The sequence below is a fragment of the Schistocerca serialis genome, chromosome 9, assembly GCF_023864345.2.
Source record: "Schistocerca serialis cubense isolate TAMUIC-IGC-003099 chromosome 9, iqSchSeri2.2, whole genome shotgun sequence".
Lineage (NCBI taxonomy): Eukaryota > Metazoa > Arthropoda > Insecta > Orthoptera > Acrididae > Schistocerca > Schistocerca serialis.
Window position 1 is genome coordinate 482,589,767 of NC_064646.1, and position 17,898 is coordinate 482,607,664.

The 17,898-nt window shown below is 43.9% G+C and overlaps 1 protein-coding gene across 1 annotated transcript in view; it reads left to right on the forward strand.

Annotated features, from left to right (window-relative positions):
* LOC126419727 (T-box transcription factor TBX18-like) overlaps nucleotides 1–17,898 on the forward strand; it is a 246,923-nt gene that overhangs the window by 159,587 nt on the left and 69,438 nt on the right. Inside the window, exon 6 of the mRNA XM_050086906.1 lies at nucleotides 16,601–16,606. Coding sequence (XP_049942863.1) covers nucleotides 16,601–16,606 — 6 coding nt within the window. The remainder of the gene's footprint in view (nucleotides 1–16,600; nucleotides 16,607–17,898) is intronic.

Below are 17,898 nucleotides of genomic sequence, written 5' to 3' on the forward strand. Positions count from 1 at the left end.
CAAATATCTCACGAAATAAGCACCAAACGAAAAAACTACAAAGAACGAAACTCGTCTAGCTTGAGGGGAGAAACTAGATGGCGCAATGGTTGGCCCGCTAGATGGCGCTGCCATAGGTCAAACGGATATCAACTGCGTCTTTCTAGTAGGAACCCCCATTTTTTTATTGCATATTCGTGTAGTACGTAAGGAAGTATGAATGTTTTAGTTGGACCACTTTTTTCGCTTTGTGATAGATGGTGCTGTAATAGTCACTAACATATAAGTACGTGGTATCACGCAACATTCCGCCAGTGCGAACGGTATTTACTTTGTGACACATTACCCGTGTTAAAATGGACCGTTTACCAGTTGCGGAAAAGGTCGATATAGTGTTGATGTATGGCTATTGTGATCAAAATACCCAACGGGCGTGTGCTAGTGTGCTATGTATGCTGGCCGGCCGGTGTAGCCGTGCTGTTCTAGGGGCTTCAGTCTGGAACCGCGTGACCGCTACGGTCGCAGGTTCGAATCCTGCCTCGGGCATGGATGTGTGTGATGTCCTTAGGTTATTTAGGTTTAAAAAGTTCTAAGTTCTAGGCGACTCCACGTCTCGGACGCATGTCGGTGAGAGCAGTATTGTGCTGTGACGGACATTCACTCGGCCTACCATGGGACCTGTAGTAATGGAAGAAACCGTGGTAGCTGTGGACTATGTCAACAACTTCATTGTGAACGTCCTGTTTGGTGTTTCTCCCGACTGTGATGATATGTTCCAGTCACATGGTTAGTACAGTAGTTTGAGTAGCATGATGGTGAACTCACTTTGATGTCGTGGCCACAAAATTCAAGTTATCGTAGCCTAACACTTCTGTCACTCTCTCGGACGCCAGCTCCGCCCTCACAAGCCAGCCGCACGTAATTTACTGGAGTTGCGTGACCTGTGCGTAGACGTCTCTTACCACATACCTCTGGAAAGCTACCGAGGTATTCTAAATCCATGCCACGCAGCACCGCTTCCGTAACGCGTTCTGAATGTTGACAAACATGCTATTAAGCAGGTGGTTACATTTTTTTTTTTTAACTCATCAATGTACTTTGCACACCCTTTTTCGAGAGCCTCTGGCGAAGTGGCATGTAATGTATGTACTAAGCGACCTGTTCTGCGGCTGTCATATCGTGTCCAGATCAGTCCATCGCTCATGCTAATTCACATCTGAGATACGATCTTTCAAGGAAATTTTCAAAAGTATACGTGTACCGTTCTAATGGAAGGAATGGCTTATTAACAGAGAAAGATCGCATGATACATCCACTATACTGGCAAGCAACAAACAACTTGAGTGCACTTGTAGTAGCATAGTAGAGATCTTTGAGCAACTGCAAGAAAGATGTTTTGGTCAATAGACCTTCACGTTCAGATTTACAATATCAATCTTTAGTGGTAACTCAGGAAAATCGGAAAAAAAGTAAGTAAACTGTTTATTATCTCAAAAGTAATCGCCGCAACTATTAATACATTTATCGCACTGAGGGACAAGACGGTCAGTGCCTTTATGGAAAAATATCTTACTGAACCATGATTGTACCAAAGCGTACGCCTCTTTGGCCGAGGCAAACCGACGGTCACGAATGTCTTTCTTCAGAGCTCCAAATATGTGGAAATCGCATGGGGAGGAATCGGGCTGTGTGGGGAATGTGCAAGGGCTTCGGACCGACACAATCGAAATAACATTAACAACATGTGAACGGCAGTTGTGGTGCAACAAAACGATGCCGTCCGTCAACAATCCTGGGCATTTGAAGTTGATGCTGCGCTTCAATTTTCGTAAAGTGTCCACGTACCGCTGCGCGTTAATAGTGGCGCCATGTTCAAAAATTATGAATAGCGGGCCCTTGCAGTCAAAGAAAAGGTCATCATGAATTTTCCGGAGCTGACGTGCCTACGCTGCAGAAGTTTCGCTGAGAAGTCCATACATATCCTCCATATAGTCCCGATCTCTCCCCATGCAATTTACACATTATGGAAGCGCGGAAGAAAGGCGTTTGTACCCTCGATTTGATCCGGAGGAAGACGTCCACGCCTGTGTACAATAATAATTCCTTGTTGTTGTTGTTGTGTTCAGTCCTGAGACTGGTTTGATGCAGCTCTCCATGCTACTCTATCCTGTGCAAGCTTTTTCATCTCCCAGTACCTACTGCAACCTACATCCTTCTGAATCTGCTTAGTGTATTCATCTCTTGGTCTCCCTCTACGATTTTTACCCTCCACGCTCCCCTCCAATACTAAATTGGTGATCCCTTGATGCCTCAGAACATGTCCTACCAACCGATCCCTTCTTCTGGTCAAGTTGTGCCACAAACTTCTCTTCTCCCCAATCCTATTCAATACTTCCTCATTAGTTATGTGATCTACCCATCTAATCTTCAGCATTCTTCTGTAGCACCACATTTCGAAAGCTTCTATTCTCTTCTTGTCCAAACTATTTATCGTCCATGTTTCACTTCCATACATGGCTACACTCCATACGAATACTTTCAGAAATGACTTCCTGACACTTAAATCAATACTGGATGTTAACAAATTTCTCTTCTTCAGAAACGCTTTCCTTGCCATTGCCAGCCTACATTTTATATCCTCTCTACTTCGACCATCATCAGTTATTTTGCTCCCCAAATAGCAAAACTCCTTTACTACTTTAAGTGCCTCATTTCCTAATCTAATTCCCTCAGCATCACCCGACTTAATTAGACTACATTCCATTATCCTTGTTTTGCTTTTGTTGATGTTCATCTTATATCCTCCTTTCAAGACACTGTCCATTCCATTCAACTGCTCTTCCAAGTCCTTTGCTGTCTCTGACAGAATTACAATGTCATCGGCGAACCTCAAAGTTTTTATTTCTACTCCATGAATTTTAATACCTACTCCGAATTTTTCTTTTGTTTCCTTTATTGCTTGCTCAATATACAGATTGAACAACATCGGGGAGAGGCTACAACCCTGTCTTACTCCCTTCCCAACCACTGCTTCCCTTTCATGTCCCTCGACTCTTATAACTGCCATCTGGTTTCTGTACAAATTGTAAATAGCCTTTCGCTCCCTGTATTTTACCCCTGCCACCTTTAGAATCTGAAAGAGAGTATTCCAGTCAACATTGTCAAAAGCTTTCTCTAAGTCTACAAATGCTAGAAACGTAGGTTTGCCTTTCCTTAATCTTTCTTCTAAGATAAGTCGTAAGGTCAGTATTGCCTCTCGTGTTCCAGTGTTTCTACGGAATCCAAACTGATCTTCCCCGAGGTTGGCTTCATCTAGTTTTTCCATTCGTCTGTAAAGAATTCGTGTTAGTATTTTGCAGCTGTGACTTATTAAGCTGATAGTTCGGTAATTTTCACATCTGTCAACACCTGCTTTCTTTGGGATTGGAATTATTATATTCTTCTTGAAGTCTGAGGGTATTTCGCCTGTTTCATACATCTTGCTCACCAGATGGTAGAGTTTTGTCAGGACTGGCTCTCCCACGGCCGTTAGTAGTTCCAATGGAATATTGTCTACTCCGGGGGCCTTGTTTCGACTCAGGTCTTTCAGTGCCCTGTCAAACTCTTCACGCAGTATCATATCTCCCATTTCATCTTCATCTACATCCTCTTCCATTTCCATAATACTGTCCTCAAGTACATCGCCCTTGTATAGACCCTCTATATACTCCTTCCACCTTTCTGCCTTCCCTTCTTTGCTTAGAACTGGATTTCCATCTGAGCTCTTGATATTCATACAAGTCGTTCTCTTATCTCCAAAGGTCTCTTTAATTTTCCTGTAGGCGGTATCTATCTTACCCCTAGTGAGATAGGCCTCTACATCCTTACATTTGTCCTCTAGCCATCCCTGCTTAGCCATTTTGCACTTCCTGTCGATCTCATTTTTGAGACGTTTGTATTCCTTTTTGCCTGTTTCACTTACTGCATTTTTATATTTTCTCCTTTCACCAATTAAATTCAATATTTCTTCTGTTACCCAAGGATTTCTACTAGCCCTCGTCTTTTTACCTACTTGATCCACTGCTGCCTTCACTACTTCATCCCTCAAAGCTACCCATTCTTCTTCTACTGTATTTATTTCCCCCCTTCCTGTCAATTGCTCCCTTATGCTCTCCCTGAATCTCTGTACAACCTCTGGTTCTTTTAGTTTATCCAGGTCCCATCTCCTTAAATTCCCACCTTTTTGCAGTTTCTTCAGTTTTAATCTACAGGTCATAACCAATAGATTGTGGTCAGAGTCCACATCTGCCCCTGGAAATGTCTTACAATTTAAAACCTGGTTCCTAAATCTCTGTCTTACCATTATATAATCTATCTGATACCTTTTAGTATCTCCAGGGTTCTTCCATGTATACAACCTTCTTTCATGATTCTTAAACCAAGTGTTAGTCATGATTATGTTGTGCTCTGTGCAAAATTCTACCAGGCGGCTTCCTCTTTCATTTCTGTCCCCCAATTGATATTCACCTACTATGTTTCCTTCTCTCCCTTTTCCTACACTCGAATTCCAGTCACCCATGACTATTAAATTTTCGTCTCCCTTCACAATCTGAATAATTTCTTTTATTTCATCATACATTTCTTCAATTTCTTCGTCATCTGCAGAGCTAGTTGGCATATAAACTTGTACTACTGTAGTAGGTGTGGGCTTCGTATCTATCTTGGCCACAATAATGCGTTCACTATGCTGTTTGTAGTAGCTTACCCGCATTCCTATTTTCCTATTCATTATTAAACCTACTCCTGCATTACCCCTATTTGATTTTGTGTTTATAACCCTGTAGTCACCTGACCAGAAGTCTTGTTCCTCCTGCCACCGAACTTCACTAATTCCCACTATATCTAACTTCAACCTATCCATTTCCCTTTTTAAATTTTCTAACCTACCTGCCCGATTAAGGGATCTGACATTCCACGCTCCGATCCGTAGAACGCCAGTTTTCTTTCTCCTGATAACGACATCCTCTTGAGTAGTCCCCGCCCGGAGATCCGAATGGGGGACTATTTTACCTCCGGAATATTTTACCCAAGAGGACGCCATCATCATGTAATCATACAGTAAAGCTGCATGCCCTCGGGAGAATTACGGCTGTAGTTTCCCCTTGATTTCAGCCGTTCGCAGTACCAGCACAGCACGGCTGTTTTGGTTAATGTTACAAGGCCAGATCAGTCAATCATCCAGACTCTTGCCCTTGCAACTACTGAAAAGGCTGCTGCCCCTCTTCAGGAACCACACGTTTGTCTGGCCTCTCAACAGATACCCCTCCGTTTTGGTTGCACCTACGGTACGGCTATCTGTATCGCTGAGGCATGCAAGCCTCCCCACCAACGGCAAGGTCCATGGTTCATGGGGTGGAATAATTCCTTAGGCAACCGTAATCTTTTGTTCACGAAGGCATTGACCATCTTGCCACACAGTGCAATAAATGTTGTAACAGTCATGGCGATTACTCTTGAAATAATAAATCCTTTACTTACTCTTTTCCTTCAGTTTAATTTTCATTCGACTGCCCTTTACATACACTACTGACCATTAAAATTGCTACACCAAGAATAAATGCAGATGATAAACAGATATTCATTGGACAAATATATTATACTAGAACTGACATGTGATTACATTTTCACGCAATTTGGGTGCATAGATCCTGACAAATCAGTACCCAGAACAACAGCCTCTGCCCGTAGTAACGGCCTTGATACGCCTGGGCATTGAGTCAAACAGCTTGGATGGCGTGTAAAGGTACAGCTGCCCATGCAGCTTCAACACGATACAACAGTTCATCAAGAGTAGTGACTGGCGTATTGTGACGAGCCAGTTGCTCAGCCACCATTGACCAGACGTTTTCAATTGGTGAGAGATCTGGAGAATGAGCTGGCCAGGGCAGCAGTCGAACATTTTCTGCATCCAGAAAGACCCGTACAGGACCTGCAACATACGGTCGTGCATTATCCTGCTGAAATGTAGGGTTTCGCAGGGATCGAACGAAGGGTAGAGCCACGGGTCGTACCACATCTGAAATGTAACGTCCACTGTTCAAAGTGCCGTCAATGCGAACAAGAGGTGACCGAAACGTGTAACCAATGGCATCCCATACCATAACGCCGGGTGGTATTCCAGTATGGCGATGACGAATACACGCTTCCAATGTGCGTTCACCGCGATGTCGCCAAACACGGATGCGACCATCATGATGCTGTAAACAGAACCTGGTTTCATCCGAAAAAATGACGTTTTGCCATTCGTGCACCCTGGTTCGTCGTTGAGTACACCATCTCAGGCGCTCCTGTCTGTGATGCAGCGTCAAGGGTAACCGCAGCCATGGTCTCCGAGCTGACAGTCCATGCTGCTGCACTCGTCGTCGAAGTGTTCATGCAGCTGGTTGTTGCCTTGCACACGTTCCCATCTGTTGACTCAGGGATCGAGACGTGGCTGCACGATTCGGATAAGATGCCTGTCATCTCGAGTGCTAGTGATACGAGGCCGTTGGGATCCAGCACGGCGTTCCGTTTTACCCTCCTGAACCCACCGATTTCCTGCCGGCCGGTGTGTCCGAGCGGTTCTATGCGCTTCCGTCTGGAACCGTCCGACCGCTACGGTCGCAGGTTCGAGTCCTGCCTCAGGCTTGAATGTGAGTGATGTTCCTAGGTTAGTTAGGTTTAAGTAGTTCTAAGTTCTAGGGGACTGATGAGCTCAGATGTTAAGTCCCATAGTGCTCAGAGTCATTTGAACCACCGATTCCATATTCTGCTTTAACAGTCATTGGATCTCGACCAACGCGAGCAGCAATCTCGCGATACGTAATCGCGATAGGCTGCAATCCGACCTTTATCAAAGTCGGAAACGTGATGGTACGCATGTCTCCTCCTTACACGAGGCATCACGACAACGTTTCACCAGACGAAGCCGGTCAACTGCTGTTTGTGTGTGGGAAATCGGTTCGAAACTTTCCTCATGTCGGCACGTTATAGGTATCGCCACCGGCGCCAACCTTGTGTGAATGCTCTGAAAAGCTAATCATTTGCATATGACAGCATCTTCTTCTTGTCGGTTAAATTTCGCTTCTGTAGCACGTCATCTTCGTGGTGTAGCAATTTTAATGGCCAGTAGAGTATATTGCCGACATACAGAAACCTTCGACAGCTGGTTTTTAGGAAAAAAATGCGTGATGTCCCGTTGACTGTCTTCAGTTTAAAGAACTCCTGATAAGAACTGTCGGCTTTGGTCGGCACGCCTGTGATGAAGCGTAGAATGGTTGAGATATTACGCTGGCGGCAGGTGGAAACCGCTCAAAGCTATCACGAACAAGTTGTAGCGGAAATGTTAACACGAAGATAACTGGCCGCGTGTTGACAGAATCGCCGCTCTCCGACGCCCCCTCCCCGGGCGGGCGGTCACGGAAACAGACAGGACACTCGACCCACCGCTGACAGCACAGCAGTGTTACCGCAGCAGTGTTTCAAGGTATCGCTAGAGATCGAATTAAGGCGGCCAGAAATCTCGGTGCTCGCCTGCAGCCAGGAGAAGCTCAAGCAGGGTTACAGGGAAGGACTGTCCCGTTCTGAAGCGCAGTCACTGTGACCATTACTGCCACATCTATCCAGCTAAAACATTCGTATGTCTTTACGTACTACACGAATGTGTTATAAAAAGGGGGGTTCCTATATAAAAAAGAAACACATTTGATATCCGTTTGACCTATGGTAGTGCCATCTAGCGGGCCAAACATAGCGCCATTTGGTTTCCTCCTTCAAGCTAGACGAGTTTGGTTCTTTGTAGTTTTTTCGTTTGATGCTTATTTCGTGAGATATTTGGCCCGGTCACTGTCAATGGACCTCCCTGTATGTAGCCATCGTATCGGTAGGTTTACTAAGTTATCGCTGTATTTGAAACCCTCGCCACATTTTCTTGTAGTAATTAAAGAACGCACTGAAAACATGTAGAGATCTAAAGAGTTTTGATGGATGGTCTACTTGGAGAGGCCGGACGGGGTGGCCGAGTTGTTCTAGGCGCTACAGTCTGGAACCGCGCGACCGCTACGGTCGCAGGTTCGAATCCTGCCTTCTGCATGTATGTGTGTGATGTCCTTAGGTTATTTAGGTTTAAGAAGTTCTGAGTTCTAGGGGACTGATGACCTCAGAAGTTACGTCCCATAGTGCTAAGAGCCATTTGAACCATTTTTCTACTTGGAGAGTGCACCTCGCTGATGTGACGTCGGTTACCGCAGCCGGGGTGCGGCGGTGGCGCCGAGGCGCCGGCCCGAATATTGGTGTCGAGGCGTCGACGTCTGCCACGCTTCCGCTTCCGCGCCGCCGCTCCTGCCCGGTCTGCCCATCTAAATGTAAATACGAGCGGCGCCGGCCGCTTAGCTCGCCCGCTGCTGGTAAATTCCGGGGCGGATTGGCTCTAACGAGACGGGGCGCCCCCATTGTCTGCACGGCGCGCAGTGCTAGATGTAGCAGTTAGGCCGGCACAATAAGGCGGCAGCCCGGCCACGCCCGCACAGCCACTGGACAGGGAGGCTCCGCCGTGACAAGCAGCGGCGGTGAACCCCTCCCCCCCCCCCCCCCCCCACACCCACTGACCCTTCTCAGCGAGGCGCCGGAGCCGGAATCCGCTCCCTCTCGGCGAAGTGCGGCGTGCGAAAGAAATGACGCGACGTGCTGCTTCGCAGATGTAATCGGAAGCGTTCGTAGACAACCCAGGATGAATTCTCTGCATTCGTAAACAAGAATGTCAGTCTAAACAGCGTTCGCCAGCCTCAGCACGGCCTCCAACTACTGACAAGAAGAAGGGAAAGGAGGGATAGGATGATAGGACATTTGTTAAGACTTGAGTGGCCGAGAATACAGCTCGCTAGCCGTACCCCACCCACTACGAGTGTCGTAGCTCTCTGCCGGCCTGCGCGCTTCCCCCACTACCGCGCCACACTGTCTTACTGTGAGGAAGGGATAGAGGGGGAAACTGCGAATGAGTCACATTTAAATGACAACATAGTCATACTTTCCAAAAACAGACATAATGTCTAATGGGATAGCAGCAATCAATGAATTTTACAATGTTACTTATACTCCGTCTTGCAAAATTTTTTTTCATATGACCGGTTTCGCCGCGCGGGATTGGCCGACCGGCATCAGGCGCTGCAGTCATGGACTGTGAGGCTGGTCCCGGCGGAGGTTCGAGTCCTCCCTCGGGCATGGGTGTGTGTGTTTGCCCTTAGGATAATTTAGGTTAAGTAGTGTGTAAGCTTAGGGACTGATGACCTTAGCAGTGAAGTCCCATAAGATTTCACACACATTTGAACATTTTTGACCGGTTTCGGTTCATCGAGAACGATCTTCAGATCTGATATTTCGGTTACAGGAGTAACCCGTCCAAATCCATCAACTTTCACATGTGACGCAGCATGTGAAAGTTGCTGAATTTGAACGGGTTACTCCTATAACCGAAATATCAGATCTGAAGATGGTTCTACATGAACCGAAACCGGTCATATGAATAACAATTTTGCAATCAAGATGGATTATAGGTAACATAGTCATACTACATCCACTTGGTTTTACGTTTCACATTTCTCAACAACATAGATCAGGAGAAAGACACAAATTTTCAGTATTATTTATTTTTGGCGCGCTGAAGACATACACTTTTAATCGAGCACAACTATCAGCATCTACATCTACACTTACGTGATTACTCTGCTATTCACAATTAACTGCGTGGCAGAGCGTTCAATGAACCACCTTCAAGCTGTCTCTCTACCGTTCCACTCTCGAACGGCGCGCGGGAAAAACGAGCACTTAAATTTTTCTGTGCGAGCCCTGATTTCTCTTATTTCATCGTGATGATCATTTCCCCCTATGTAGGTGGGTGCCAACAGAATGTTTTTGCAATCGAAGGAGAAAACTGGTGATTGAAATATCATGAGAAGATCCCGCCGCAACGAAAAACGCCTTTGTTTTAATGATTGCCACTATCTCCCGTATTTTGCGATAATACATAACGAGCTGCCCTTCTTTAAACTGTTTCGATGTCATCCGTCAGTCCCACCTGATGCGGATCCCACATGGCACAGCAATACTCCAGAATGGGGCAAACAGTTGGGGTGTAATCAGTCTCTTTAGTAGACCTGTTGCACCTTCTAAGTATTCTGCCAATGAATCGCAGTCTTTGGTTTGCTCTACCAACAACATTATCCATGTGATCGTTCCAATTTAGGTTATTTGTAATTGTAATCCCTAAGTATTTAGCTGAATTTACAGCCTTCATTTTGTGTGACTTATCGCGTAATCGAAATTTAGCGCATTTCTTTTAGTACTCATGTAAATAACTTCACACTTTTCATTATTCAGGGTCAATTGCCACTTTTCGCACCATACAGATATCTTATCTAAATCATTTTGCAAGTCGTTTTGATCATCTGATGACTTTACAAGACGGTAAATGACAACATCATCTGCAAATAATCTAAGAGGGCTACTCAGATTGTCTCCTAGGTCTTTACAATAGATCAGGAACAATAGAGGGCCTATAACACTTCCTTTGGGAACGCCGGATATTACTTCTGTTTTACTCGATGACTTTCCGTCTATTACTACGAACTGCGACCTTTCTGACAGGAAATCACGAATCCAATCGCACAACTGAGGTGATATTCCACAGGCACGCAGTTTGTTTAGAAGACGCTTGTGAGGAATGGTGTCGAAAGCCTCCTGGAAATCTAAAAATATGGAATCAATTTGACATCCCCTGTCGATAGCACTTATTACTTCATGAGTATAAAGAGCTAGTTGTGTTTCACAAGAACGACATTTTCTGAATCCCTGCCGATTATGGCTCAATAAATCGTTTTCTTCAAGGTACTTCATAATGTTAGAATATAGTATATGTTCCAAAACCCCCCTGCAAATCGACGTTAGTGATATGGACCTGCAATTCAGCGGATTACTCCTCCTTCCCTTTTTGGGGATTGGTGTGACTTGAGCAATTTTCCAGTCTTTAGGTACGTATATTTCTGTGAGCGAGTGGTTGTACATAATTTCTAAATATGGAGCATACTGTGAGAGGAACCTGACTGGTATACAATCTGGACCGGAGGCCTTGCCTTTATTAAGTGATTTAAGCTGCTTTGTTACACCGAGGATATCTACTTTATGTTTCTCATCTTGGCAGTTGTTCTTGATTGGAATTCGGGAATATTTACTTCGTTTTCTTTGGTAAATGAGTTTCGAAAAACCGTGTTTAATAACTCTGCTTTAATGGCACTGTCATCAGTGACGTCATCGTTATTATCCCGCAGTGAAGGTATTGACTGCGTCTTTCCACTGGCGTGCTTTATATATGACCAGAATCTCTTTGGGTTTTCTGTCAAATTTGGGGACAGAGTTTCGTTGTGGAAATTATTGAAAGCATCTCGCATTGAAGCACGCGCTGTATTTCGAACTTCTGCAAAACTTTGCCAATTTGGGGATTTTTCGTTCTTTTAAATTTGGCGTGCTTTTTTCGTTGATTCTCCAACAGCGATCTCACCAGTTTTGTGTACCGCGGAGGATCAGTACCATCAAAAATGACTCTAAGCACTGTGGGACTTGACATCTGAGATCATCCGTCCCCTAGACTTAGAACTACTTAAACCTAACTAACCTAAGGACATCACACACATCCATGCCCGAGGGAGGATTCGAAACTGCGACCGTAGCAGCCGCTCTGTTCGGGACTGAAGCGCCTAGAATCGCTCGGTCACAGCAACCGGCTCAGTACCATCACTTATTAATTTATGTGGTATATATCTCTCAATTGACGTCGATACTATCTCTTTGAAATCATTCCACCTCTTTTCTACGCTTACGTTATCAGATCGGAAGAAGCGGAGACTGTCTCTTAAAAAGACGTTAAGAGCATTTTTATCACATTTTTTAAGTAAATGTACTTGGCGTTTCTTTTTGATTGTTGTGGGTGTTAAGGTATTCAGCCTAGCAGCAACTGTCTTGTGGTCGCTAATCCCTGTATTCGACATGATACTCGCTATTTGTTCAGGATTATTTGTTGCTAAGTTTTCAAGTATGCTTTCACAGCCATTTACGCTTCGAGTGAGCTCATGAACTAATTGTTCAAAATAATTTTGGGAGAAAGCATTCAGTGCAATTTCGGATGACGTTTTATGCCTGCTGCCGGCTTTAAACGTATAATTTTTCCAGCATTTCGAGGGTAGATTGAAGTCACCACCGACTATAATAGATGAGTGGGGAACCTATTTGAAATGAGACTCAAGTTTTCTTTGAACTGTTCAGCAACTATATCTTCTGAATCGGGGGTCGGTAAAACGATCCAATTAATAGTTTAGTCCGAATGTCAAGTATAAGCTCCACCCATACTGCTTCGCAAGAACTCTCTGCTTCAATTTCACTACAAGGCAAACTACTTCTGACAGCAATAAATACTCCACCACCAACTGTATTTAATCTATCCTTTCTGAACACTGTTAGATCGTTTCACATGCAGGCACAGAGACAATTTCACACTTTTGCATTCAGGTTGCCACATAATTGTGACTTTGTCAGTTTTGTAGTTGAAAAAACGTCTTTCATACACAAATGTTGTTCAATATGCTGTAACACTTCTGCAACCTTACAGTGGAGACGTGGAAATTCCATGTGAGGAAAGCAATGTAGACGTCCTGAACGGTTTTAAAGTTAAAGCAGTTTGTCTTTAAAACGAGAATTAGCTTGCAGGTCAGTCAGTTACATCTCTACGAGCACAGAGGAACTTTATACTGAGATGGCAAAAAGTCTCGAAAACAGATTAAAAATAGATGAAGAGACTCAGTGTCCTCAAAATGTTTAGGAAACTGTCCTGGTAAGTATTTCAAGGGCACGATGAATTCTCAGATGTGTTTTCCTTAATGCTAGTGAGCTTAGGGAATTGGACAGTGTTTGTCAGAATGTGTCCCATCTACAATGTGATTTTCTTTTCAAATGCATTCTCATCAAGAAGTTGTTTCTCACCTTGCAACGTCTTACTGTAACTAGAGTGCAGTCAAGTCCACTCAAAGTACGAGATCTGCAATCGATTCCAGATGCTCTAATTTTTGTTCCTCTACTTCTTTTTCCTTAATAAAGTCAGCAGGAGGGAGTTTTAAATCGAAAAAGCTTTTCAGGCATGGCCTTTGAGCTAACGAACGTACTTTGCAGTAATATTTAAACTCTCTATACTGTTCGTTCAGTTCCATTAAGAGCTGTTGCAACCGATTGTGGAATAATGCGTGCGACTTCAGAGATTATAGTTTCATATCAGCAATTTCTTCAAGTGCTCCATGCCTGCAGATGTAACACAAACTGCTTCTTGATGTATTGAACAATCAATCGTGTCTGTTGATTGTTGTAATTTTTTGGTCTTTCATTGTCAACTAAATCTTTAAACTCTCTCTGCATGGTACTGTAATGTCGTTTCACAGAAAATCTGCAGTACCTGTCGCTTATGCGTCTGCATAATGTATGATATATAGATAATTCTTATCTGTCTCTTGTGTCATTCCCATTCATTTTTAAAGGCTTGTGGCAATAGATCACTGGCCTACCTCTTTCCTTCATACTACAAACAAATAGCGAAGGGTAAACAGAGCTGACACCAGGATTCTGCCGAACGGAAGAGTGTTGTATCAACCACAAAACACCACACAGCAGTACTCAATGAAATATCGTGCTGATCCAGGTACCTCTGGTGAGGACCGAGCGAAACAGAGACATGCCAATCTTGGCTCTCATACGGCCCGCACACACTGCACATGTCAAGTCTTGCACGTCGTGATCAGCCCTGCTCTAAAGTAATGGCTGGATATGAAATTTAATGAGCGCATACCCTCAGTCGTGCCTAAAGTTGGTGGTAGGCTCGGTTTATTGGTAGAATACTGGGGAAAGTCAGTCAGTCTATAAAGAAGACTGGTCACAAATCATTTTTGGTACCCATCCTGTAATACTGCTCAAGCGTGTGGGACCTATACCAAGTAGAGATGTATAGAGAAGGCCAGCACCAATGGCAACAGGCTTTTCGATCCGTGGGCGAGTATCACAGAGATGCCAAAGAAATTGAACTCTTGCAGATAGACGTAATCTATCCCGAGATAGCCTATTTAAAAATTTTCAAGAACTGGCTGTAATCTATGATTCTAAGAATATGTAATCCCCTACGCGTTGTTTCCACAGGGATTGTCAGGATGACATTAGATTAGTTACAACATGTACGAACGCATGAAACCAATCATTCTTTTCGAGCTCCATTCGTGAAAAGGACTGGTACAATGAGATATGCCATGCATTTGAGACTGGTTTGCTGAGTAAGATCTAGATGAAGAAGTAGATAATTGATCAGATCTTTGAGAAAAGATCCTTGGATCCGACCACTGGATCTTGAACAGCTGGTACCCTGCCTCTAGGTGGCAGCAGCAACTCTTGCCGCTAATCTCCATGACAGAAAAATAGGAATACGCTTGAAGCCATTAGATTAGCGAAAGACCCACACAAACACTCTTAAATATGCACTGTAGCAAGTTAAATGTTCACTGTGCAGCACAATTAAACGGTCGCTTTTGCGAAACCCTGTAATTGTCTCCCATTGCAACACAGGACTTTGAAATTTGGATCAAAAGCGTCTATAATCTTGCTTTGTAATAATGCAAAATAGTGGCGCCCTGCGACGTTGACGTCGGCCTTGGTGACGCTTCAGACAGCAAGGTGTCGACACATGTGAGGAAACGGCCAGAGCTCAGAAGTTCATGTGGGATGTGAGGTGGGATAATGGTGTCTCATTGGCACCAAATTTCACCACCATTCTGCCCGATCCCACCATTTACGTGTTACACGAAGAGAAAGTCGCCACTCCCTTTCTTACACATATTTAACTCCGTTTGGTGCCCGTATGTTGGAGGTCAGAACAGCGACGCCGTGTTGAAGCCACACGGTTTTTCACCGGTGGTCGAAGGAAACATTTCAGACACCATATCGTCCAGGATTGACCTGAAAAGGCTTCAGGTGGCGGCATAAAGAGCGTCAGTGAAATCAGCCTTCCCTTTGGGTATTGATTCCCACACATTTTACGGTCGAAAACGACAGCTCACAGTGCAATGAACAATACGAAAACGTTCTCGACAGCCTTTGATAACTCGCGGACTGCAAAGGACCTAAAGGGGCTAGGACGTCAAACGGGCCGACTTGGAGCAGGTGAGGCACCAGAGAACATTTTAAATTGGATTAGGAAATGAGACACTTAAAGTAGTAGATGAGTTTTGCTATTTGGGGAGCAAAATAACTGTCGAAGTAGAGAGGATATAAAATGTAGATTGGCAACAGGAAGAAAATCATTTCTGAAGAAGAGAAATTTGTTAACATCGAGTATAGATTTAAGTGTCAGGGAGTCGTTTCTGAAAGTATTTGTATAGAGTGTGGCCATGTATGGAAGTGAAACACGGACGATAAATAGTTTAGGCAAGAAGAGAAAAAAGGCTTTCTAAATGTGGTGCTACAGAAGAATGCTGAAGATTAGATGAATGGATCACGCAACTACTGAGGAGGTACTGAACAGAGTTGAGGAGAAGAGGAATTTGTGGCAAAACTTGATTAGAAGAAGGGATCGGTTGGTAGGGCATGTTCTGAGGCATCAAGGGATCACTAATTTATTATTAGACGGCAACGTGGAGGGTAAAACTCGTAGATAGAGACCAAGAGATGAATAGACTAAGCAGACAGAAGGATGTAGGTTGCACTAGATACTTGGAGATGAAGCAGCTTGCACAGGATAGGGTAGCATGGAGAGCTGCATCAAACCAGTCTCTGGACCGAAAACCATAACAACAACATATTTTTACAAATAAATTCATAAAACTTTGTCAGGATGACCAGGAAATATTCAGGATTCACACTCATAGCAGAGGAAGTTCAAAAACACAGCAAAATAAATTTTTTATATGTGAAATTTCATCATTTTTTCACTTACTATTGGCTGCATTTGTTGCTATAGGTACACTGTTCTTCATAAGTAACAGAGATTCTTCGATGAATTTTGCACACAACATACAAACCAAACTTACAGGTGTATGAAACTTTGGAATTTTTCAAATCTATTAAAAACTGTGGTAAATGTTGATATAATTAACTACAAAATTTTCAGGATTCATGTAGTTTAAAACGTAACAGCTCATTCATTTTTTCATAAATTAAATAAATGCTAGAGTGGAAATTACAATGTCCTTTGGTGCCTCTACTGCCCAAGTCGGCCCGTTTGACGTCCTACTCCCCTTAAATGATGTGCCGTGGGATTACGGCCACACAATGTCCTCAGACGAGTATTGAATAGCCCGCAGGGTGTCAGCAGTGTAAAAAGCAGTCGAGAAAGTTTTCGTATTGTTCGTAGCACTACGAACCGTCTTTTGCAATATGTGTGGGAATCAATTACCCAAGGAAAGGGCTGGTTTCACTTATGCCCTTTATGCCAACCCTTGATTCATTTTAGTGCCAATTGTGAGCGGTGGTATGTCTGAAATGTTTTTCTCGAACAGTGATAAGAAAACTACGTGATTTCAAAGCTGAGGGTCATGTTTCTGACCTCCAAAACTGTTCAAATGTGTGTGAAATATTATGGGACTTAACTGCTAAGGTCATCAGTCCCTAAGCTTACACACTACATAACCTAAATTATCCTAAGGACAAACACACACACCCATGCCCGAGGAGGACTCGAACCTCCGCCGGGATCTGACCTCCAGTGAAGAGGCGTCAATAATAATATAAAAAAGGGGGGTGAAATGTAAGTAGGAGTGTGGTGACCTTTCCAGGGTGTGATACGTCCACTGCGGAATTGGGCAAAATATTGGTGAAATTTGGTGCTGATGTGACATATTAACCCACATTATACGTCGCATGAAGTTCTGAGCTCTGGTCTTTCTTTCACATGCATCGATATCTTGCTGTTTGAAGCGTTGACAAGCCCAAGGGTGACGTCATAGGGAGCCATGCTTTTGCACGATTACAGAGGAAGGCTGTAGGCACCTTACAGCTTACAGGTGTTTCGAAAAAGTTACCCTGTAATTGTGTTGCGCAGTGTACTTGGTAGAATTAACTCTAACCAAGTCCGCCACTCTTATCCATCATCATCTCTAGCTATCTAATGGCTGCACGCCTCTGCTGAGGCCTTTTTTTACTGAACAACTCATCTCTTCCTAATCTACAACGCTCACCGAGACAAACAGAGAAGTGCCCAAGCAGAAATCCACCCTGCGAAAAATAGCTGGGTTGTTCACCAAGAATCACCTTCTCCCGGCTTCTGAAGTGCACTACGACAACACTCCCCTACCTCAGAGGGCCCACATCATCCATACACCACGAGGGCTAGATCTTTTTATATATAAATAGGTATAAAGCACGTGATCTCCACAGCCTTTCAGTGTGAAACTGCGGCGGAAAGAAATATTTGGGATACATATCGCAAGAAAAAGTAAAAGAATAGTTATAAAATATATTTCCATTGTTAATGATTTAGCATTAATGTCCAGATCTAGCAGTGAAACCAAACACGACCAAGACAAGCTCCATGAGGTCGTTTTCAACACTGGCAGACACGAACTACGCTGCTTGTCCCTCAGGTAGAGGAGTGCGTTTTCCACGAAACAGGTGCGTCCGGCTACGTCACTTTAAGGGGCAATCACACGTTGAATAATATTGTCAAATCGTCAATATATTGACCGTTTCAGGGCGCGCATTGACGTTTGACAGTACTATAAACACTAACGAGCAGTACTGACGGCCCTAAAATATTCTATGTATTGTGAATAGAAATACTGAACGTGTGAGATCAAGTATTGATCAATTTTTCAAGTAGTCTTGTACCAC